Raw genomic sequence first — 25,036 nt, 5'->3', positions numbered from 1 at the left:
ATTGCAAATCACGTACATCGATATAATTACACTTTCTGGCCTGAATTTGGGCCCCAAAAAATTGCATTTTCCGTAGTCATTTTCCGTAGTTTGTACTAAAGCCTAAAAAATGCAGCTTGTAAAACTTATGCAAGTTTTAGGTTAAATATCTAGGTTTTATGGACTTTTTCAAATCGCCTGTTTTATGGTGAAATTAACTCTACCACCCTGAAAGGGGCGATTTGAAGACACATGTGCCCCCAAAATGCTTTCTCACGGACCCAAGGGGTCCGTGGTACCCAGGTTGGGAACCACTGGACTAGAGGCTATACCTTATCGCTAATTGCCTTCTTACGTACTTTTTTTATTGTTTTCCTCAGTGTGTTTTCCACATATTGTACTACAAGCTTTCGGTGTCATTCATCATGATAAAGGCGGCTTGCATAGGTTGCCGAGACTTTGGTTAAGAATTACAATTACCAGAGGAGCTGTTTTTGATTAATTTTACTGTCCTGGTAGCAACAGTTTATACATGTAAAAGCGATCTTAAAATAATTTCTAGGGAGATAATTGGTTCTGAATAGCAAATGAAGGAAAAAAGATTGGGAAGTTTTGCGTATCTGAACAGTGGTGGTAGGGAGAATACATCTCCTCCAAATACCGAAATCAAAAACACGTAATGTTTAAGCGCTTTGTGCAATTGTGGCAAAAGTTCGACTAGGTATAGTTTGTGCGTTTTCAAATATTTTTTGTTTTGACTTGTTTGTAACAATATGTACTAAAATGTCGAACTCCCTTTTAACAAAATCCAGAATCCGCTCTTGTGTTTCGATTCAGTATGATTTTTTTCTAAAAGTGGCGCGAGATAATATTCTTAGAAAGGTTAGTTTGGAATCGCTAGTTAAGGCGTACAGGGACTAAAGAGGTTGCTAAATACAGGCTTAACCAGATTTCGTCTAACAAGTAATCTGTGAATCGGTTTAAGTGTAATTCTGGTTAAAGGTTTTTTTGTCATTGTCATACGAAAAGTTTGCTCATCCTCAATATTGTTATTGCTTGTTTGCGCTTTGACCATATTTGTTACTTTAACATCATGAGAAATGTGATAACGCCTACACTGGAGTGAATGTCTTACGCAGCCCGAAATATTACAAACACGTGGTTTTAGTGCAATCGCGGCACATGCAACTTAAATGTCTATAAAACGGATTACCGTGCAGTTGTGAGTAGGTTATGGAACGTATCCGGACGATATTTAAATCATACTCTTGTTATAATGAAACACTTTGTGTGCCGTTATGTCATATTTCAAGAAATGAATTGTAGCGCAGAAAAAAAAATGGTGATATTTTTTTCTGCACCACTCTTTGAATATATTATATAGCTTAGCTCATAGCATCTCGACAGTAAAGATTAAATTGCGGCATCACTATTATCGTTTTGCTAAAAGTTATACTGTCATGTCGCGTTAATTTGTTAAAAAAGGATAAATTGTAAGTTCATAAACATCTTGCGGCACCAGTATTAAGAACTATACGCTGGCTTTTGAAGCAATGCCTGTTTTTCATTAGTGTCAATATACTTGTTTAAAATAAAAATAAATTTTTTATTTGGTAAGATTATAACATCGGTCATAAGACATGTACAATTTTCCGGGAGTTACAAGATTTAAAGAAACGTAGAAACAAACGCATTTTTGTTCAAATGCATCCTTACCTCGCCATTTGATACTTAGTTGTTGCGGGGTTCCGCTTTACAATAGGTGACACATGAACTGAAGCGACGAAGCGTATATAGGTGCGGGCTAACTGCTTCATTGCGTCCAACGATACTGACAGTACATTTCCTGCAAACTTTCCACGTAGTTGGAAGGTATACTATGGCAGACACTTACAGTTTTACGTGTTTATTTTACTAATTTGTATTCGTATTACATGGTTTTATACAGGTTTACGTTAAACTTGATTTGCGTTAAGGACAAACTATGTTACTGAAAGTTTAACATCTGGTGAACTGCGGTGAAAATGAGTCCAGACGCAGAAGTACAAAATGAGAGGTAAGTAGGTTTGCATTGCTCTTTTGAAAAACGCTCAAATCGAAATGTGTATTTTTTTAATCGTTTAACTATACAGGTCTGAGGTCACGGTTTCTAAGGATGAGATCACAATACACAAAAGCGAAGTTAAAGTTACAAGGCTCGTAGATCACCTTGGTGACTTTTTTACGATTTTGATGATGATCGTTAATTTCGTTGGTAGCATCGCCATTGTGCTATGCAACAAGTCACTTTATTCAACTGGAAACGTCCCACCTATTTTTCTTGCAAGCTTTCAGTTTTTTGTCACGTTCTGTGGCTTGCTGCTACTGAGACTTTTCAAAGTCTACCAGGTTTGTATGATTTTACATTTATGAATATTTAAAACCCGACGATTGTCAATTTATTCTTATAATGCAATTAACAATTAAATTGAAACTTTTTCGTAGGACAAGGTTGTCCGTGATAGAACCTTTTTTGAAATGATTATATAGCTCTAAATTGTGGCAATGATTTCAAATAATATCACCTACTCAGTACCTCTGCCATAAACGCATGTTGAACACTCTTATAAGTTTGCCTCTCACACGACGCAGGCCAAATTTTGTCTTGATTTGAATTCGTCAGTTTTTTAGTGCAGTACACCGGAATCCACCGCAGGCTAATCGAATCCGTCAATCAATGATACAAGCAAGGCATGCTAGAAAATAACTAGCCTGTAGTAAGGTTCGAACTCACGACCTCCGGCCATATTTCTTACTGCAACATTCTTAAAATATATAGCTTAGCCCAATCGTTTTGCTAAAAATTATACTGTCATGTCGCGTTAATTTATTAAAAAAGCATAATTGTGCCAAATATATATGGAATAATTCCTAAAGATTTATTCAACTCCACATTACTATCAATGCGCTAACCAAAATTATAACTTCATAAACATCTTGCGGCGGTACATCTAAAATAAACAGGATCGCAAGGATCGCAAGGATCGCAAGGATCGCAAGGATCGCAAGGATCGCAAGGATCGCAAGGATCGCAAGGATCGCAAGGATCGCTAGGCGCAAGGATCGCTAGGATCGCAAGGATCGCTAGGATCGCTAGGATCGCTAGGATCGCAAGGATCGCTAGGATCGCAAGGATCGCTAGGATCGCAAGGATCGCTAGGATCGCAAGGATCGCTAGGATCGCAAGGATCGCTAGGATCGCTAGGAAAATTTGCAAGCAATTTCAGAGAAACACGGTACACCTAAAAAAATTTCGCGATCGCTTCGCTCGTGTACACCGCCAAATGTCTCTAGGTGCGCCCAAGTAAAAAAGGTTAAGAAACACTAGTGTAGGTTATTATCAAATATTCTTCTTTTTTGATATTTTTAAGTACGGTATAGTTCTTGATTTCTAACACATTTCAGTTATGTAACCAATTTAAGCAGAACCTTAGAAAGTGAGCCACAAACAATTTTCAAAACAAAAGTGGGCCACGACCATAAAAAGGTTGAGAACCCCTGCTCTACAACGTTATGATGTTGTCATTTGAACTAGATTAGCGCTTCTTGCGCCGTGGAAGACTGACTGCCAAGTGCCAAAGTGCGTCGTGTACAAACGGAAAGCGTACGGTATTAAAAAATATTGGACATACATTTTTAATTTTTATTTTTGAAATGTAACAAAAAGTTACAAGAAATTTGAAAGAAATGCCGGTATAACCTCAAAAAAATCGCGCTCGCTTCCCACGCCAGGTGCGCCCGGAGTTAAATAGGTTAACAAACACCGAACTGGATTAACCAAGTAGGTTATCGCGTTTTCTCAATGTGTTTTTTACACTTTTCAATATGAATAACGACATGTGGATTTGAATTTTAAACCAAACAAACACTTTTTGTCCCGCTTTGCGCCAATACTTTACTGCCTCTTTAAAAGTAAATAAATACGTTTTTAAGTGCAAAAAATATCCAAGGCCCGCATGATTTACAGTTGTTCTAACATTTTAATAACATAATTCTTAGATAACATTTTGTGCGGCCCGCAGAGACCTTTCTGAGTTTGGTTTTAGCACGCGACTAGAAAAAGGTTGCCGACCCCTGTTGTACAGTATGTGAACCCTTTCAAAGAAAATTGCCGCAGTTATTCACAACCGTGGTCCAAAAAAGTTTGAGAAACCCTGAGTTTTATAATGATTGGCTAGGTCAGTGGAAACACATTATATTTCAAATGTATCAAATGTGCTCCGGCCATACCGGGGCCGCCGCTCTACCAACTGAATTTCAGAGGGTCAGAGGGGAGAGAGTCGAGAAACAGTACAAACCCTAAAATAGGGGTGGCCAACATGCGGCTCTTCACCCAGTTATATGCAGCTCTTACGCATGTTGCACTTATGATTTGGTTTCGATTTCCTTTGGTTAAGGCATGGATTATTGTCGGTTTGTTTGCCTAGGCCTTAAGGCCATTGTATTTTTAGTAACACTTTTTAAACAAGATAAACGCAAAAAATATGCCCAAATAATATTGATATACGACATTATATCTAGAAATGTGTATTTTTTCATTCAATGCGTTGCGTCTCCAATTCTAAATTAAAATTTTGCCTATTTAACGCAATAAAGGCATTTTTTCGCGCTTCGAGAGATCGCCTTGTGGAAGTGATCACAGTTGTTGAACACGTATGTGCGTCTATCTTTCATTGAATGGTTTGCTACTGTAGATTCCCTTTAAAGTGAAGTTGTTTTTATAAAAGAATGCAACAAAAAATGATAGCTTCTTTTTATAAAAAGTAACGTAACTTGCACCATTTTTGACTGCACCAGTTGTCTCCTCGTTTTTATTATGCATTTACCCTAGTATTATCCCAGTATTATTAGTATTATCCCATAATTTAAGGTTGCCAACGTTTTCCCTGTAAGCAGACCCCACAGTAACAAAAAGTAAACCATCTTCAATATGTTGACACCTAGTATTGTAACTAACCGTAAATCTAAGTAAATCCTAACTTATTTTTTTAAAGTGCCTTTAGGTATTAATTAATAAAAACAATTAGCGTCTATCTTACGCTGCCTTCATTACCACATATAAAGGAAATAAACCGGATAATATGAGATGCAAGATGAAAAAAATAATTGTATACAATTTCAACAAATACTAAATAAAATATAAATTAACAAAAGAATAAAATAATAGAACTATAATTGCTTTTATTGATATATTGTAAAAACGCTGACCGCCTACCTAAATGGTGATGTGCTAAATTACCACGGAGTGCTTCAAATAATAAATTTGGTTTGGGATAATTAATAACACTTCAATGTAATCGCGCAAATGGTGCATACACACAATAAGACCCAAAAAGTAACAATACCCAAAGCAGAAAAATCTATAAAACGGATTTAGGAATTATTCCGATTTAGACGGTACTAATACTCTCAGGTATTAGTCCTATTTAGGCCTTATTCCGAATTTTGTTTTATTCTGACGTTGGTGTTGTTCTTATCTCGGTCGTATGGCTGGAGTCGTAATCGCGATGTCCCGACTCAGGCAACGTCTAATCCAATGCAACCTTTACCTACAACGTAAAAAGAAACATTTTTTCCAATACTAGACTTTTTATATGTCTTAAATCTTCACAAGCTTATTTATTTTCAGGTCAAACGGGTTTCCATGTGGGAGATTTTGCCGCTTTGTATCGCTTTTTGCTCCTTCATAGTTTTTACCAACTTCTCGCTGAAGTTTAATACAGTCGGAACGTATCAGCTCATCAAATGTCTTTCCGACCCTTTGACTTTCTTTGTGCAAGTGAGGTTTTTCGGAAAAGTGCTTACAAGGCGCATGTACATCACCTTGGTAAGTATACCCTGGTAGTGAAAATTAAACACCTTTAATACTCCGCTCACCATGCTAAGTATGTATTTATGTTGCAGACTGTTATCACTTTGGGTATATTCATTAACTACTTCACCGACGTGAAAATCAATTTGTTGGGCGGCGTGTTTGGCTTTGGCGGAGTTGTAGCAGCGTCCCTCTACTATACGGTAATGCTGAATTAAGTATATGATGTAACAACAGCTTTTGTTATTATTGTGGAAAATGGATAGTTGAATATTCCGATAAAAAATTCATTTTTTAACCAGATTACCAATACTAAATTAGTCAAAAGTTCAAAATTATTTTGTTACACCATTCTAGGCCATAGGTTATAGCGCCGTTTCGACTAAGACTTAATATGGTTAATATTTTTCACTATCACCGTCCCTTATTCACTCGCACATCGCACCAATCTCGAAGCTCTGTTTTGAGTAATTACCGCTCTTATAGCCTCGATAATTTGCGAAATCTATAAGACTTAGCTAACAGAATCTACAAGATTTTGTCAGCTTTCTCAAGACAAGTATGTTTGGCTCAAATTATATTTTTGGGTCTCAGCCCTAAGTTTGCCTGACGAATAAATAAACCTTAAACAAGTCAATTACCAAGGAAAATAGTAATCCAACAGTTGCGCCGAAACGTAAAATTTTTTGTGACATTAACAAAAAAAAATGGTTATGCAAAGTACAACGTGCGGGTGCACATGTCTACTTTTCGTACTTTAAAACGGGTACATAAATAAACTGTTTTTGAGAGAAACGTGTGCAAATTAGCAGCTCAAAACCAGTTGACATTTTTTGCATTTACGTAATTAAAAAAACTTATGTAACTTAAATACATTTACGTAATTAAAAAAATTAGAACGGTAGTTCATAACTTGTTAACATGTAGTAAAAAATATTTTGAAAATGGATTCTAAAAAAGGATTCCTCAATACTTCCTAATTGGACCACTTTGCGATATTTTCCTATTGGTCGACCCCCACTTTGAAAACAGTCCTCTATTAGCAGGGTTGCCATGCCGTGCTTATTGCTAAGATTTGTGCTTATTTTTGGGTACAGTTGTTTTTTATTTTCACAAATCTTTGCTTAGACCAGGGGTTGGCAACCTATTCAAAAATATTGGGCATATATTTTCAATTTGTTTTTTAATTTTAATTTTTGGCAATGTAATAAAAACTTGCACGAAATTTAAAATAAATCCCATTATAGCTAACAAAAATCGCGCTCGCTTATTATTAAGGTTATCGCGTTCCCTCGAAGTAGTTTTATTACACTTTTTATTAGTAGTATGGATGACGACGTGTGGATTCGAATTTTAAACCAAACGAACGCTTTTTTACACGCTTTGCGAAACACTTTACTGCCACTTAAATGTTATTAAACACGTTTTAAGTGCAAAAAAGATCAAAGGCCCGCCTAATTCAAAGTTATTCTAACATTTCAATAACAGAATTCTAAGTCAACATTTTGTGCGGCCCGCAGAGATCTTTCTGAGTTTGGTTTAGCCCGCGACTAGAAAAAGGTTGCCGACCCCTGGCTTAGACGGGGGAGCTTGAGACTTCATTTATTTATATTTACCAAGTTATTTGACCCATATTGTTACAACATAATAACAATGGATTGTTATTGGTTTTTCTAAAAAGTACATTGTAACCTACATAAGTGTGGTAGTTTGCCTTCAGTAATCAAGTTGACTTGAAACTTAAAAAAAGCTTGACGTTAGGACTGACATTTGCTTTTTTTTGGTCTGAGCCGATGGTAACCCTGTCTATTAGGCCAAGCGAAATGGCATTAAAACTAGAGGAAAAGGGAGCTGGTCCTAAAAACTATTTATATCACATATTTACGATTTATCATACAAATACCAGATTCCCCCCTATTTTTTCATAATATGACATAAGATGTGTCTCAGCTATTATTTGTATACAAGGCTATTTAATTATATTTTTGTCAAGCCAAAAAGTTTAGATTTTTCGAAGTTAAAAGTTGTAAGCTCACTGTTATGTGAAAACAGTGTACCATGTAAAAATTCCTATATAAACAAAAATTGATGTTGTTTGTTCTCTGGAAGGCATGGACTAAACATGCAGCTAACATGGAACATGCGTGCCCGATATCCTTTGTATCAGAGTCATGGCCTCTTCTTAATCAGTAATACGTGTTCTTATCTCTGTATATCTTTTCCTGGAGACGCGTGTATTTTTTTCAATGATGTTGCAGTTTACCATGTAATCAAATTACACCAAATAAACGGCTTTAGCGCGCCACACTTTCCAGGAATCACTAACAAACGTAAAACTAATCAAAGCGGAATTTTCTTTCGTTGGGCGCAGTATGGTATCTACCGGGATTGCGTTTTTGCTTGAATTTCGGGCAATTTGAACAATTGTTACTATACGCTTTATTTTGTTATTGATTTCCGATCGAGATATGTGACGGGTTTTCCGTTTTCTTTATATGTGAGACGTGCTTAGCCAAGGCTGTGTGTTTGGTCGTTCCATTAAAACAAAATGCACATCCGTTACAACGTAATGTGCAACAGTGATGAAGATTCCACAGCATAATGGATTGTGTCATTGTGTTTAATCAGACACAATTTTGGTAGACTTCGTAAATTATGATTAGAATTTATACATGTGCCAAAGTTAAGACTCTTGTGTTTAATGGCTGCTAGCAGTTTGTTTAACCACGTATATAGTCTGAGTCCGCTGTTCCTTAACATTCTTTCATAAGACATCACGAAACTTACACAGACAACGTAGAACAACCCTAACCGAGAATAAAATGGTTATTCAGGCTAAAGCCAAATGATTTCCTACAGTATGTTTAACTATACGTAATATTGACACTGACTTAGAAAATATCGCGTTCATGGTAGCGTATTGAACACTAAGCAAATTGACTTTCCGGGCCAAATTTTTTTTGTTGGACGCAGCATGGTACCGGGAATACGCATCTGCTTGAATTTTGCGCAATTTGAACAACTACGACTTACGGTTTTACGTTTGTTAGTGATTTGCGATCGATATATGACGCGGGTTTCCGTTACGTGAAATATGTTAGACGTGCTTATGCAAGGTTGTGTTTTTAGTTGTTCAATCAAAACACACAACATGACAATTTGGTTTGATGTTAAATCCCAAATATTTTTTTCACCATGCGGCCTTATCAGGCTTACACAAGGCTGGAAACACGCGAATTAGTGATTAAGTTGTCACATCGCATTCGAGCCTTTCCTTAAGTGACCTATTGCAGACACAAAACGCAAAATTGCTTTTTAGGTTATGTAACTTTTCATTTTATACTGTTTCAACCAAATGCAAAATCGGTATTGACGGAGACAAAGTATTAGAATCTTTTAGGCAATGCCAGATAAGTTCAATGTAATTAAACACGCCATTCCATTAATAACGCTTTCATCCAGGCTGTAAGGTGTTACTATGAATGTGGGAAGCATTAGGTCACTAACCGGTAAACTATTTTTGTCGCGGCCCAAAATACCCTTTCAGAGCTATTGGAGACCTACTATAATACCACAAAAAATGAACCAGACCATGTAAATTTATAAAATGACGTCACCAAGTTACGTCACTATGCAATTGATAATAAAAAACATCTGTTGTGCCCAAACAAACAAATAACTCGGGCCCACTAAAATTGGCTAAAAGGCTCACATTTGGTCCGCGGCCCACAGTTTACCGACTATGCATTAGGTTAACCGATTTTCAGCGTCAAACAAAACGGGTTTCAAATTTCTATTTAGTGACACGTAGTGCAGACGTTTAGGCATGAGTAATTTTTTATTCCATTTGAAAAAAATGTGTTCGCATTATTTATGCCTCTGACGACGAAGATGTGCGCTATCCGCAACATTACTTTTTAGTTACATTCCGATTGCCATATTTATTTTTCATAATCATGGGCTATAACACGAGGTGTTTAACCAACGTTTAACTGTCTCGAGCTAAAAGCTGCGAATTATTACTACAAATTAAAAAATCCTAACCCGTTTTAAAATGAAAATTGCTTTTTGTTAAAACCACTAAGAAACGCAATATATTGTAACTACGCCTACAATTTGCACGGTGAAACACATTGTAAGAAACCGTTATACTTTTGCCTAAATCCTTATTGTCTAATAACTTGAAAATATGCTGAAGGCGCGCGTTTTACTTTCAATTGACCGACCAGCATGGCATTAGCATCAAGCCTCAGAAATCAGAAGAATAAAACTTAGAACCAAAGGCCTTTCTTATAAAAAGGCTTGCTTCGCCGTTTGAAGTTTGTTTTTCTTCGGTAAAAACTTGCGAATGTACGACTTTTCAGCTCACTGTTTATTGCAACATTATCTTTTGTTAAAAAATCAAGGTTTTAGTTTGTTTCTGAAATTGATATATTTTTGCATATAATTATCCAAAATGACAGTGAAGCTCACTGTTTTGTTAAAGCAATGTTTAATCCGAAGTTAACACATAACCAAAAGGTAATGTCATGTGGTGTGTTTGAAATTAATTAAATAATACTCACATATAGCGCGCTACACTTGTTTAAGAACGCCACACATACTAAAATGATTGTCGCCGCAAAACTTTCGTCAACTATTTGTTTAGGATAACCCTTTCTTTTTTAGGGTCGCGTTCAGCGTTTTTCCTCTCTCATGTTAGTTTTTTCGGCGGACAAACTAAGCCAACTATGCTTTTACAGAAACATATAAACTTAAAAAAAACAAATATAGCGTATTGACATATTTCAATAATGTTTATTTTTTTCCTAGTGGGTTGGTTCAAAGCAGGAAAAATTGGAGCTATCTCCGATGCAACTTCTATTCTTTCAATCTTCGGTTTCGTCTTTATTGCTTGCTCTCGCAGTATGTTGCTTTGAGTTCCAAATGGTTGTCGATTTGAGCTCGCGGATTCGTTCTACTGACATGGTAAGCCTATTATATAAGAACAAATAGATTACCAAGTTATAACTTCACAAAAACAGTGGGCTAAAGTTTACATGGTAATACAGCGCCGTCACCCAATAATAATTAAATTATTATTATTACAGCACTGGTCGGCAAACTTTTTTTGTCATGGCCCAAAGCACTATTTTCAGAGCTATTTAAGGCCCACTACGTTAAACCACTACGAAAACCGTGGCGGATTCAGGATATTTTATTTTAAGGTGAAATATTACACGGCGCCGTAATGCCCAAAACACTGCTACATAGTGTAAAACATAATAAAACAAAGAATATACGCGCCAAGCGCGAAAAAATTTTGAATTACAATATTGTTAAAGTTGACCAAAAATATAGTCGACAGGCTCTCAGGACCACATTGGCACGTGGGTCTTTCTAAGCTGAGCCCATTTAAAAATTCTATGACACACCAACTTTTAAAATTAAATGCAATGATTGTTCGGCTATCACGCGGCCCACAATGATGAACACTAAACTACATGATAACACGCTCCACAGTTTACCGACAACTGTCTACAACTGTATACAGACCAATTCGAACAGTGCTCCAAAAATTTTTTTTACCTAAAATATATTTGTAATCCTTTACGATAGCGGATTACTGAACAATGGTGGCATTTAATTAGCATTCGGGTATATAGTCTGCTTCTGGAAATAAGACTTCTTACCGTTTTGCTTATTTCCCGCCCTAATTGTAACTTGTTAGATGTAATATATATAGCCACTGTTTTAATAAGTTACTGACACTTCATTAAAACCGTTTTTACTTTATGTGGTTTTACTCTCGAAGGGCCTGTTTGTGTTTTCTGGACTTCTCGCCTTTTTCGTCAACACGTCTGTATTCTACATAATCCGACGCACTTCGGTGATCACGTACGCCGTATTTTGCAAGCTCAAAATGTGCCTTGTTATTTGGGGCGGCTACGTTCTTTTCTCGGAAGTAATGACCACCATGCAAGCTTTGGGCACTTTGATCGCCCTGAACGGAACCTTCTACTACTCCTACCTGAAGGTTTCTGAAAAGCTAAAACGCGAACCAAAGGTTGATGAGGGCGCCAACGTTTCAGTCGAAACTAAATAGCCGTGCTAACTTGCTCAATCAGCAAAACGCCGACTTAACTGTTTTGCCATTTCGGTTTATATTCTTTCGGTTGCTTGGCTGAATTACAGCCGGATTTAACCAATTTGCTTTTTTATGAAATGAACAAACACTGTGTGTTTTCACATGCAAGGGAATCGCGGCCTGCTAAAGTTCCAGTCAATTTTGCTTGGTTTGTTACTGATTTTTTTTGTATTTCGTCTGTGGAATTGTAGCCTTAAAAGGCGTTTCTCGTTCATTTAGTTTCTAGTTGCAATTTTTGTATATTCCACTGCCAACAAAAATTCTGAACTCGCATCACGCATTGTGTTGTTGATAAATTTGGGCTGCTTTAAAATAAAGACAAATGCGCAAAGTATGGGCATCACCCGTTTTATGTGCGCTGTTTAAAAAATAAAGGTAGGAATGAATATTGTGATTGTGTCTATCCATCGGCAAGAAATATTTGTGTAAACTGTGCGTGAATTAGGTATGAAAAACTGGAAGTATATAGTTCAAATATGTAATGTTTTTTTGTTTTTTTTTGAGGTTGGAGGGCGGTTCAAAACTAATTATACTAAACATAAAAATGACTATTACAATGGTAGGAGGATTTAAAAAATAGATAAAAAAATCCTATGTTGATCGACGCTAAATGATAATTATATCACGCACAATTCGTAATGAAGAGTATATAGGGCAGGGGTGTCCAACCATTTAGCTCTTGACGGCCGCATTGACAGTCTTATTTTTCTCACGGCCGCAAGTTAAATTTTTTTAGGGATGACTCAAAAAGTTGTCAAATCGTGACGTCATAACATAATTAATCTTAAAAAGACGTTTTGTTGTCTAACGAACTCATGGAAAAAATATGAAACCTAAATGCAGATTAATCGCGCCAATGCGTTTATTAGGCTTAGATTTGGCAAAAATTTAATTCAATCGTAATGAGCTTAAGCACATAAAATAATCGCATATTGTTATAAACACAAGCATTTATTTAAGAATTGGATTTTATTAGTAATGCGGCGCAATATGCTATGATATAAATAACACTTTTGATATTAACGGATTTACTTCAAATGGACTAAAATACAATAAAACAGATAGAAGTTCGCGCAAAGCGCGAAAAAAGTGTGTTTGCATTGAAATTTGTCAAAAATAATATTTTTTTGGGGCATGGCCAGGTGCCCCCTCTGGATCCACCCCTGCTCTAATGCTCTTAGCCAATCTAATGACCAGCAATGGTAGACGAATGTCTGGCTGGCCCATGACATAAAAACCCTGTCTAATTTTAGACCTGTTTCAAAGTTCCAAATTCAGCATTTTTTTTTCTATACTGGCATTTGTTTTAAATTTCGTGCAAGTTTTAATTACATTGCCAAAAATAAAACAACAAACTAAAAATATATGCCCAGTATTTTTGAATACGGTTTTCGTTTGTCCGCAACCCATTTGTCAGCCTTCCACTGTTTAACGGTAAAAAAGCGCTGATATAGTTCAAAAGACAGCCTCAAAACGTAAACGAAGCGCACGTACAAATATGATTGGCGCGAAGCGCGAAAAATTTTACGCACTTACCTAGTTAAAATAGTCAAAAGTATTTGTAATGGACTCGTGTCTAGTTTGTCCAAAGAAGCCGCGGGCCGTATAAATTACATTGGCGAGACGATCCGGTCAGCGGGCCGTAGGTTTCCTACCCCTGTCATACATTGATTTCTTTGTGCATCAATCAATCAATAAAATCAAGTTTTTTTAGCGCACATAATAATTCTGTTCACTGAGAATGTAGATAAAGAGCCTAGCTCACTGATTTAACTGCACTCCCTTAAGTCGTTAAAATTTCTTATCTGCATTTAGCATATCAACCATTAACGCATGCCAGCACGGTCACGGCCGCCAACACATGCTTGATGAAATATGTGTTAACGGCCGCACAATTTTTCATCGACGGCCGCAGGTTGGACACCGTTGATATAGGGCAACACGAGGTAAGCTGCAACAGTTTGATCCAGTGTTCTAAATGCAGGACACAGGTTTAGTTTGTAAAATTTAAGGCGTATAAAGAATTGGTGAATGACGATGGTACTTATTCCTTCGATTGCGAGTCGGCCTTTTCGTACAACAAAAATGCAAAAATCACATTCGATAATCTAAAAGTTGTAAGGCAGTGGTTCCCCACCCGGTGTTCGCTGCGTAGTATCTAAAAAGAAAAATTGAACAAGAGTAAACAATATAAAACACTGTAGAAGTAGTAAAACCAACTGGTCTAGAAAATGTGTTTATGTGGGATTTGCTGCAGTAAACCAGACGTGTTTATGACGAAAGATAAAAGACTTTAAGAACTGCCTCACACCAAAATTTATGGTCCTGGTCGGATTTTATGATTAGCGGAAAAGCAATTACTAAAACAAACATTCTATGTACCCTCTATAGTAGCCTACAACAGTAAACATGCAAATGGTAGAAATACCAGTATTACGTAGGCTACAAAACTAAATCCCAAGATAAAAAAACTATACTTTTTATTATTTTCTATTTTAATTACATTTTAATATAGTCTTTATTACAAACAAACAACAGTTAACTAGCACAATATCCATTGCAATTCATAGCTTTAGTCAAGGTTGCCATCTGCCAAGGACGAAAAATAAGCACGCTACCATGTGATCCAGGTTTGTTGTTTGGGGTACCATAAAGCTTTTCATAAATGACGTCACAAAATTACATAATACCGTGACGTCATAAAAGAAATACTTTTAGAAAAAACGTTGGTCTCGAGCAAATTCGTGCGCAAAATGGTGCTCAAATCCATCCTCGCGAGATTCGCATATTTTGCAGCTGCATATGTCTAAGTATACGATCAGCACTGCTATGAATATATACTTGATCACACAAGGCACAAAACAATCAATCCATTGCTATTGTGTTGTAGAATGTTATTTTGTTGTAGTTGAATGCTTTTTCAAAGATGACGTTTTTGTCTTAAAAAAAACTGTTCTTCTCGAGCTAACTCTTGCTTAAACATGCAGCTAAATAAGAAAAATATGCGTTTATTTGGCTTAAACTGGGAAAACTTTCGATTTAAAAGGTGACGTAGGCACACAAAAGAGTTTTGCATATTGCTCGAAACAACAGATTTACGGTCAGTTTTAAGAGAATGATTACATTTCAAAATTTAATAACATGGCATGGCTGATAGTAGCCTAATACTTTTAACTTTTCAATTTTGCTTAAGAAGGCTGTCAAGAAACTGTTTTAACATAAATTTATTTTCCACGAGTGTTAAGAGATATATTTCTGAAGGTGGGGTTGCTGTGGTTTAGTTTGTTTTGTTGTGTGTGATGGGTAAAAAAGTAAATGGATATTATCCGGCGGGTGCTGGGAGATATCTTTTTGAAGGAGGTGCAATTTTTTTATTGTCTTATTGGAGGGATTATTTTTACTTTGAATGTTGAAAGACAGGCCTAATATCGGTTTTCCCCTTAGAGTCCGGGAGATAGCAGAGATTTAAATACCATGACGAGTACAAAAGATTTGACTGTAGAGCATATAAGGGCACCACATGGACCTCCAAAAGGCCGTTCTTCAGTTATGAATTTATTGCTGTCATGGAGCTCTACCACCGTATAATTTTGGTACGTGTATTTTCGTTCTCGCACTCCATACATCATACACGCCTTGTGCACGCCTTGTACACGTGTTTCTCGTGTTGCTATTTCCACCCGATCCGTTAGAAATCAGTGCATTTCTAAGCAAAAAGGTGTAGCGCTTGCGCTCCATATTGTTACCGGCTTGAAACCCCGTCCAACCAAATGAAGCAGGCTGGCCGGTTGTGACGTCGTCACACCAGCCTCTGTGAATTCATCAATTTGACAGTTTATTGCCTGATCGTGTTTTCGTCGTTTGTCCGAGTTTCCTCTTTTTCGATGCGTCGCCGAACCGCATTGTCACGATATTTAATTACCGCCAGCTGGAATGCTGTATATAAGGGATTTCATTTTATACCAAAAATAGCAGTTCCACTGTTCACTTAGCTGGAGTCAGATCGCTACGTACCGTACACGGAGGTAATTTATTGTATGTATCGTAAGTACCTGTGTAAGTACTGTTTGTCGTTTGTATAATTGCAATAAATATCCTTTCTTTGTGCTTAAAACCCACAAAAGTCTTTTGCTTAGAACTGCACTGATTTCTGTCGGATGGGGTGCTATTTCGCTAGCGAAGGCGCAGTAATTGTTGGCTTACGTTGGAATGGTGACTGCATTCTGCGCCCTATATAACAGTGTGTGTGATTCGTTCTTTTCATTCTATTTTACTTCTACGTCTAACAACAATAAACCTTCTACGAATACAACAGACGAATTTTTACATTTAAGATAGGTTTGATCGATGTACTCGACATGATATTCAAACCGAGAGTTTGGTTTTTTTTAACAGTCCCCCTTTCTGAACGCACCAAATTCATAACTTAAGACCGGTCTTTTGGGGGTCCATGTGGGGCCCTTATATGCTCTAAATAGTCAAACCTTTTGTACTCGACACGCTATTTAAATCTCTGCTAGCTCCCGGGTTATTAAGGTGTCGGTTATTGTTTTGGTGGGTCAACTATTATTATCATTTTTTAATAATATTGTCAAACCTACCCAAATAATGTTCGTTGTGGTAAGATTCTAGACCAGTCCCATAAAAAGACAACGAATCTTAGCGAGTTATTGGCATTTTCATCCAATAACAGTTCACTGCATTTTACAGCCACAAATTACATACGTCTGCACTCTGCAGTATACAATACAATTACATGTACTTAAATAAATTTATCTTGATGGTTTACTTTTATTTAAACACCTTTAACTACATGCACTAACGTTCACAAGTCAACAACGACCAAAGTAACCTTTAACAAATTTTAGTGAAACAGCTTACAAAAAGTCAATGACTTGACTAAAGTGCACTTAAAGTTACTGTTTTTAAGGACTTGACTTGACTTAAGTCGTTTTGGTAAAATGACTTGACTTGGACTTAAGTCATTGACTCAAATGACTTGGGTTGTAATTAAGCGTTTTTAATGAATGCATTATTATAAAATTAGGCTATTTATCTTAAGTTTTGCACGTGAACCACTAGATTACCTCATGTTGTTTTTAAGTTCAATTATTGCTCATAATCGGACGAGTTTACTAATTTCAATGGTTTGTCGTAGTTTTGTAATATTATTGGTTTGACTTTGAGATGACTTGCTCTAATAATGAATTGACTGGGACTTAACTAGCTTGTTTTAGAAAAAATAGAATTGAACTTAAGTTATTTTCCAATTGACTTGACTGGGATTTAAGTATTTAATGTGAGGCCTCCAATCAGAGGCGTAGCCTATAAAATTAGCACCCCCTCCTTTAGGTTTAATTACATTTTCTGTTACATTTAACCTAATAAACTTTACCTTATACGGAAAACAATTTAAACTTTAATAGAACATTGTATTTAATGAAGAAGCAGTCTCATTATGGTATTTGTAAGCCTCATTTTGGCGCCCGGTGACATATGTACGCTTCATCTTATTCTGGGTCAATAGTACAAATACGGAGGGTATACTATTCAATACTACGGTTTCTATTTTTTGGAACGCAGAATCAACAAGCACTGAAGAAAAGATGCTATATGCTACCGCATCCCTGGCAATGAAGAATGTCTTTAAAAAAGAGTACATTTCAAATCTTAAAAATTTCAATTGAGCCCGAAGTTTTAGATGTGTTACGTGTTTCGTGAAAAGATTTTGCTACTGTAGCATCTTGCTCCATATTGTTACCGGGTTGAAATCCCGGTCGATCAATCGAAACAGTCTGGTGGATTGTGTCGTCGCCACGCCAGCCTGTTGTGTGTATTCTTCAAACTGTCAACATATTGCTACACACGCGTTTAGTGAACTGTTTAGAATTTCCTGTATTTTTGTATCGTGTGGTCACGAAATTTAGTTACCGCCAGCTGGAATATGGTATTTAAGTGATTTGCACTACCTTTTACGGTAAAACGGTTAAAAAGGACGCGAATGGGTGCGGGCATGCTTACTTTATTCCAAACCGTTTTACAGTATATTATGTATAATAGCTTTCCCCAAAAACATTCCTGTTGTACAGTTGAACTTGCAGTTTTGTTGTTGTTATAGCGAACGGTTTTCACCAACTTTAAAAGACAGTAAAATAATTACAGTGGTAAGAAAAGAGCAAAAAAGGCATAATTTGCATTTTAAATGCAATTGCAACGCTGAGTTGAATGAGCTAAACTTTGACACGCACTAACTTTTTGCGAGCATTTAGTTTTCACTATTTAAGTAGAGAACCTAAAGTTCAACATTCGCTATTGTATCGGCCGGCGAAACAAAATTATCAACCACCTTATAGCTTTGGAGATACTAAGATTTAATATAGAAATATTTGGTGTGTTCTGCAAACTCCTCTCGCACGTTTAATACCCTTTTCGCCTAAGCGTTATTAAATACACTTTGATTTCAGTACACAAAAACACCTTTAAATATTTCAAAGCGTGCTTTGTTATAAAATTAAAAGTGGGTAGACCAAACTTTTACTTTCTGATTTATGTATGCGATTTACGTTCTAAATATTGTGTTTCTCAAGTTGTCACGAAAAAAATTATCAATGTAGAAGTACATACCCAATCAGGTTTAATTGAAAAATGTTGGTTCAAGTTTACATGTGTTATAAAATACGCAGTGAATTTTATCTAAAATCTACTGCATTCGCTAATGTACAATCCAACCAGTTTCACGAACTAAAATAAAAGCATTAAATATATCATGTGCGATTCACTTTCTGATTAGTGTGTTTCTTAAGATGTCACGAAACTACGAAGTGAAAATATTCACAAATGCATAAATACATACACATTTACAAAATTCATTCCCCAATGTGTTTAATTAAACAATAATTATAAGTAAAAGTTAAAAAAAAATATATATAGTTAAAAATATATTTCTGCATTAAGAAGAACAAAAACTTATTGCCGTGATAAGACAAGTGTAAGAATACATGGCAAATACCTTAAAAAAGCTAAGAATATTTAAAATCTACGTTGTTCTGTAATATTTAACTCAGCAAAAAGTTTTTTAAGTTTTACATAAGACAAGAAAAATAAAATAAAAGCATTAAAATGTATTATATACCTTAGGTTTTATAGTTTTTCTTGTATAAAATTTATACAATTAATATCGATTCAATCATAAAATATAATTATTTAAGAGTGTAATAACAAATTTATAGACGCAAATAAAAACACACCAAGTGCCGAAAAAATGTAGCAAAAGAACAACGCCTATACAGTGCTTTCGAAAAATATATTTACAGATATTATCAGCCCAAACTTTCAAAGCGACGCAGGATTACCAACGATTTAAATGTGGAAAATTTTGGAGCCGAAAGGTTGCAGATTGGAATGTGATGTAGAAGAAATGTCCTAGGCGATACACATAAACTACTTTTATAACGCAAGTAGCATTTCTTCTTTATTTACAATTTGCAAAATTTTTGCGGGATCCCGGCACTTACTTAGAAGTTCATTTAAAACACTGTCAGCTGCGTTGTCCCAGCTGGAACCTAAACAAAAAGAGAGTGCTGTAAAATACAGCGTTAAACTTAACGAAATATAACACTCATCCCAGTTCTGTGCAAAAATCTATTGAAAGCTCTGTGTTTTATTGATTTGTAAAATAAAACAATAAAGCGAATGCAAAATATCAATAGAATAACTGCCGGGGCATCGTTAAACCAACTCCAAAAAATCACAAGAAACCAAAAATAATAAAATGTAAAAGTAAGGTAATACAACTTTACCCAGTTCCAGTCTAAAGTACAGTTCTGGGTAACGCGCACTGTGCGCCTTTAAACTGGCCTCCATTCGCTTCAAGAGCGATTCCATGTCACTTTTATTGGTCGCTGTAAACGCGTCGGAATCCAGGAATCTCTATAGAAGATACAGCCAAATGGTTTCAAGGTGCTAGTTGAGACGGCTTTTCGAACTATTTAAGAACGGCGAGAACGGCTTGTCGCATAATTTTACGAGAAATAAATCTGAGGTGGAACAATTATTTTTAAGGGGGGGGTTAATGAATATTTTACAATAAAAATAGTTACTATAGGACGTAAATCAATTCAGGTTAACTTTGGAAACTCAAGCTTCTCCGGTGTACATAGAAATGGCGTGAATCTCGTTTGTAGGCTAGTGTTTGTCGCTGAACATAGTGTTGTTACCGGGTAAGGCAAATTATTTGTAACTTGTGTTAGAGAAGCGGCACAAAAATCTATTTGGCAACATGTTCAATTAATTTAAGCCTATATATCTCCACAGGCGACAAACTAATAAAATATCGCTATTTAAGTCTGTCGGAATCTTTGGTTTAGCGACGCTTGATTATGTTTCGAAAACTGTCAGTTAACTAGGAAATAAATAAAATAAAACCACGCACCTTTAAACATCCAACTAAAATGGCGGTTTGAATCATAAGATAAACTGCTTTGTGTACTTCAATTCCTGAAAAAAGCATCGAACTTATTTGGGTCCTTAACAGTACAGTGCACAATATAGAGATTATGGAATAGGGATTGTCTTGAAAATATATCCGACATAAACATGACATTACAACTTTTATGCGGAATGTACATTTGATTCCGGTGGTAATATTTCATAATCGTCTATTTTAATGTAAAATAGAGGTTTACGGTAAAATTTTCCACTCGCTTTGACGGCAGCTTGCTTGCCACGTATTCTTAGACTATTTGGTTGGCACAACTTAGGGAAGCACTCACCCAAGGATCGCACTCCAGAAGCTATCAGCAGTTCGTTTAGAAGGGAGCCAAATTCCGACTGAATAACCAGCGAAAACCAAGATGGAGGCGGGTCACTGGCCGAAAATAATTGCTAAAGAACAGGATTAGGTGTCTGACCGTTTTCTTTTTGTGAAATTAATGTATACAGTAGGTCTCGTGAACGTTTTGCTTGCAACCGATTCATACAATTTCCAAATTTAGTTTTCAATGCATGGAAAGGCTTAACTCAGTGGTTCTCAACCGGGGTGACGAGGCAGCTCTGAGTGCCATGTCTAATGCTTAAGGGTGCTGAGAGATATATAAGAATCTTTGAGAATCTGATTTTTGCTCAACTCTTACAACTTTTGTGTACGATTAGAGTGGAATAAATCCAATTATGCCCGCCAATGTAATTCATCCGGCCCGCCGCCTCTGAGTCTATTTCAAAATACGTTTTGATTATTTTAACCACGTAAGTGCGGAAAATTTTCACGCTTCGCGCGAATGATCTTTCTACGTCCGGTTCGTTTACGTTTTGAGGCTGTCTTTTGAACTAGACCAGCGCTTCTTTACCGTTGCGCCGTGGAAGGCTACCAAGTGCGTGGCGGACAAACGGAAAACGTATTCAAAAATATTGGTCATAAATTTTTTTTTAACATTTTTTTATTTTTATTTTGGCAATGTAATAAAAACTTGCAAGATATTTGTTTTGGCCCGCGACTAGAAAAAGGTTGCCGACTCCTGTCTAGTGCTTTATATACGGAAAAATGTTGTAGGGGTACCGCAAGCCATAAAAGGTTGAGAACCACTGGCTTAACTGAACAAATGAACAACAGAGTAGTCCCGTAGTAAATGTGTTTGGGGGATAAATGGACAATTTAATTTTTTTAAAAACGAAATTAACTAAAATAGCTTACTGGCTCAAGGCAAAGTTTTAGCATTTCGTCCTCCAACTTTTCTCGGGTAACAGTTTGAAAGAGTCGTTGAAAACCTGATAACCAAAACAAGAATTAAAAAAAATAATATCATATAGATCAGCGGTTCCCGCGTCTCTTGTGACATCATAAAGCATCTATTATGGTGTACTATACCTGCTATCAGCGAATTGTTCGCATTAGTTAGAAAGTTGTTAGATTAGAAAGAATTGTGACTGCACTAATGTACTACAAGATTGACCCTTGAAATTTCATAGGGCCGCGAAATATTAAAATAATTACAACGGGTCCACCGGGCAAAATTTTTAGAAAAGTTTGGGAACCGCTGATATAGATCAATGTAATGTTTGTTACTTAATGCACACGATGGACGCGGTAGCCTTTCTTCATTCGATAGCTAAAACGCCGCAAATGCGTGACATCGCGAAACGAAAATCATAATTGTGCGAAACCTTTAACTTGAAACAATGTTTCCGCAAAAAAAATGGCGATCGGGAATCAAGCAAAGTGGAGATATTCAAAGTTTAATACGTCACTGAATTATAAGAAAAAAATTTGGTAATCGAGTAATGCAAACCTGTGAGAGCTGGCTCATACGAAACGTCATTTGAAGTTCGGCGATCGTGGCTAATATAAAGCTTCTTTGCTGGCTCCTTTAATATGGAATAAGAAGGTAAAACGAGATTGTATTTTAATTAGATTGTTCCGTTAATCGCCCCAAAAGTAGTTTTGTTTTATAATTTCTGGATCTGGTTCGTGAGTTGGTTTTCGACATGTTAATATTGAAAGTTACTTTAGCGTTTAAATTTAAAAAACAAGTTTTTTAAACTCGGTAATAAAGATTTTTAAAACTCCGTGACACTTGACCCAATGATTTTTGCTATACGATAACTAGTGCCAGGAATAATAACAAAAATTGAAACTGTAAAATTATGTGTTGTTAAACTCTCGTATTTTCTTTCCAGGAAGTTAACATCATTTATGTTTAACATAGCTCTTAAACTGGGGTACATGGACCCCTTGAAAGATTAGTGTCCATTCAAAAATACGAAAAAGTTAAGAAAAAGAGTTTAATTTAAAAAAAAACATTTTCGCACTGAATGTATTCTGACTCCATTTTCCTTTCACATTTTTGGACGTAAACTTCACACATATACATTACAAACGCTCGCGTTTTACAAATCTCATAGGGCGCAAGAGCTGGCGATTTGGATTATTTACCAGTAAAATCGGATGGCTTACCGGTGCCGCATGAAGTCGGTAGGTTTCCACGTGATCCAAGTGGTAAGGTAGGACATCATATTGAACTGAGTCGAAACACAGATGGGTGGATTCATTTGACAACTGTTCCTGGATTAGGTCGTCGAAAACTGAAGAGGCAGGTTGAAGGCAATTAAAGTAGATTGGGGCATCCTGTTGCTGCTTCGGCTTACGCGACATACGAGCAGACATTTTGCGCCTGGCAGAAGGGCGATCTGGGGGGTCGACTGGCAAAGGAGTGGGGGGTTTTACGACCGAGGGTCGAGTGAAAACGTTGGGATGCGAAACCGGGGGGGCGCCACCACCAGGGGGCGGGGGTAGTGGAGGGCCAGGACGAGGAATTGTTTCACTAGAAAATGCTCTATTACTTGTGGACCGAAGGGCGGATGATTGGTTGTGGATAGATAAATGTGCAGACAACGGCTTTGCCTTGGATGTTTGGGATAACTGAGCATGGCTCGGTGTCGATTGCTGGACACTTTTGCAGTGGTAAGACGGACTCGGCGCTTTTTGTGAATCGTATTTGTCGGGGCGACGAGCGCCGCGTGTTTCATAGGACACAACTTCAGGACTCGGCTTTCTTTCGCGATCGCAAGGTTTTTGCTGCTGTTGCTCTTGTTGTTGCTGTTGCTTGTCATACTTTTTTGAAGTTGGTGAAACAGCACACATTGCCGATCCGAAACCAGATGGTCTACCTGTCATAGCGGCGCCGAACGGAAGCGAACTACGCAAGGGCACCCTACTCATAAGTCGCAGGGCATCAGCATAAAGTGTATCTTCTGAAGATGCACTCGGAAAACCTTTACCTCCGAAAGATTGTGGAGGTGGAGGTGGAGGTGGAGGTGCTGTACCAAAAAGTTGAATTTCTGAAGATTGTGAAGGTGGAGGTGCAGTACCAAAAAGTTGACCTCCTGAAGATTGTGGAGGTGGAGGTGCAGTACCAAAAAGTTGACCTCCGAAAGATTTTGCAGGTGGAGGTGGAGGTGGAGGTGCAGTACAAATTGGCGACTTTTCGAAAAGTTGTGAAAGCCCACTGAGGTCACTTTGATCTTCCTTTTTTGATTTAAACGCCACCCTAGCCGATTGTTGATAAACACCACCCAATGACATATTACGAGTGGAACCGATTTTAAGACCGGGCTTACTTTCAACGTTAGACTGCGGGACGAATGATTTTAAAGCCGGCATGTCGGAAGGTTCAAAATAAGATTTTTTTAAATTTCTATCGGGGCGCTTTGGCCAAGCTTGCTTCAATTCCAAGGAGCTGCCTCCCGACCGGCTTCCATCAGACCAGCTGTCGTCGTCGGAACTCGAATCTTGGCGCTCTTCTGTTTCAATATTTTCTCCAGAAATCCAGGTGGATAGCGATCGAATCTCGTCGCGCATTTGAATGGACGAAATTAAGGTGCCCGTAACCTCGCTGCCCACGTAGGCGTCTTTCTGTCCCATGCCGACCATGACCCCCTGGTGCCGGGGCCGTCCGACCACGCTCTGAGTTTGAACTCGAGGCCAGGCCTCCCCTGCAAATCCGGCGGTGGTGTGAAGGGACCCAGCGTCCATTACAACAGCCGAGGCCGCGTAGTCAGCTGACGTTTGGTTCGTGTAGGTAACGTCGGAAGATAACTCGCCCTCCTCATAAACGTCGGGAAAATCTACGTCGCAATAAACCTCGTCTTGCGCTGGGTAGCAATCTTCGTAGCAATCTGCGTAGGAATCTTCGACATCATTGTAGACCTCTCCAGGACTGTACGACAAAAAACTTTGAACACCGAAAATATTTTAATATGAATTCGTCAAAACAAATATAGAAAACAAAAAAAAAAGTAAACCAATTGTTGTGCTGAATTAACAAATTGTACATTTGAAAGTTTAAAGGGGCTATTTTGAAAAAGATATGATATTCTATTACAGCTAAAACGAAAAAAATTAGTGCAATTTTTTTAAACAAGATTTAGAGTTATTCAGTAGTCACTAATTGTGCTAACCAGGTGAGTGCTTGACATTGTAGTTGTCCTCACGGAGTGGTGTTACTACCTCGTCGCGGAAGGAGCTCACATTGTTAGTTAATTGTAAGTGTTTAACAATGATGCTTAAGTTACACTGATGATGTTTT

General features: G+C 37.2%; 2 protein-coding genes across 2 annotated transcripts in view; one reads left to right on the top strand and one right to left on the bottom strand.

The window, feature by feature from the left end:
- The first annotated feature begins 1,889 nt into the window (after positions 1 to 1,889).
- Positions 1,890 to 12,291, top strand: LOC146137833 (solute carrier family 35 member E3-like). The gene is made up of 6 exons (XM_083393719.1): positions 1,890 to 2,035; positions 2,112 to 2,367; positions 5,648 to 5,845; positions 5,923 to 6,033; positions 10,643 to 10,798; positions 11,625 to 12,291. The coding sequence occupies exons 1-6, from the start codon at positions 2,004 to 2,006 to the stop codon at positions 11,913 to 11,915; spliced, it is 1,044 nt and encodes a 347-aa protein (XP_083249845.1). The 5' UTR covers positions 1,890 to 2,003; the 3' UTR covers positions 11,916 to 12,291.
- A 6,673-nt stretch (positions 12,292 to 18,964) lies between these two features.
- The window catches only part of LOC146137832 (protein mono-ADP-ribosyltransferase PARP4-like), a 47,719-nt gene continuing 41,647 nt past the window's right edge, over positions 18,965 to 25,036 (bottom strand). Inside the window, exons 30-36 of the mRNA XM_083393961.1 lie at positions 22,906 to 24,667; positions 22,241 to 22,316; positions 21,646 to 21,719; positions 20,729 to 20,840; positions 20,389 to 20,453; positions 19,757 to 19,886; positions 18,965 to 19,519 (exon numbers count right to left, since the gene is read on the bottom strand). Coding sequence (XP_083250087.1) covers positions 19,404 to 19,519; positions 19,757 to 19,886; positions 20,389 to 20,453; positions 20,729 to 20,840; positions 21,646 to 21,719; positions 22,241 to 22,316; positions 22,906 to 24,667 — 2,335 coding nt within the window. The 3' untranslated portion in view covers positions 18,965 to 19,403. The remainder of the gene's footprint in view (positions 19,520 to 19,756; positions 19,887 to 20,388; positions 20,454 to 20,728; positions 20,841 to 21,645; positions 21,720 to 22,240; positions 22,317 to 22,905; positions 24,668 to 25,036) is intronic.

Source organism: Ascidiella aspersa, chromosome 7, assembly GCF_963924565.1.
Source record: "Ascidiella aspersa chromosome 7, kaAscAspe10.2, whole genome shotgun sequence".
NCBI lineage: Eukaryota > Metazoa > Chordata > Ascidiacea > Phlebobranchia > Ascidiidae > Ascidiella > Ascidiella aspersa.
This window is presented reverse-complemented; position numbering and strand designations above follow the sequence as displayed.

What these genes read in the sequence shown, in the direction of transcription:
- LOC146137833 (XM_083393719.1), top strand. Translation starts at nt 2,004, where the DNA reads ATGAGTCCAGACGCAGAAGTACAAAATGAGAG. An exon ending in GACTTTTCAAAGTCTACCAG is followed by an intron (nt 2,368 to 5,647) that starts GTTTGTATGATT and finishes ATTTATTTTCAG; the next exon opens with GTCAAACGGGTTTCCATGTG. An exon ending in CAGCGTCCCTCTACTATACG is followed by an intron (nt 6,034 to 10,642) that starts GTAATGCTGAAT and finishes TTTTTTTCCTAG; the next exon opens with TGGGTTGGTTCAAAGCAGGA.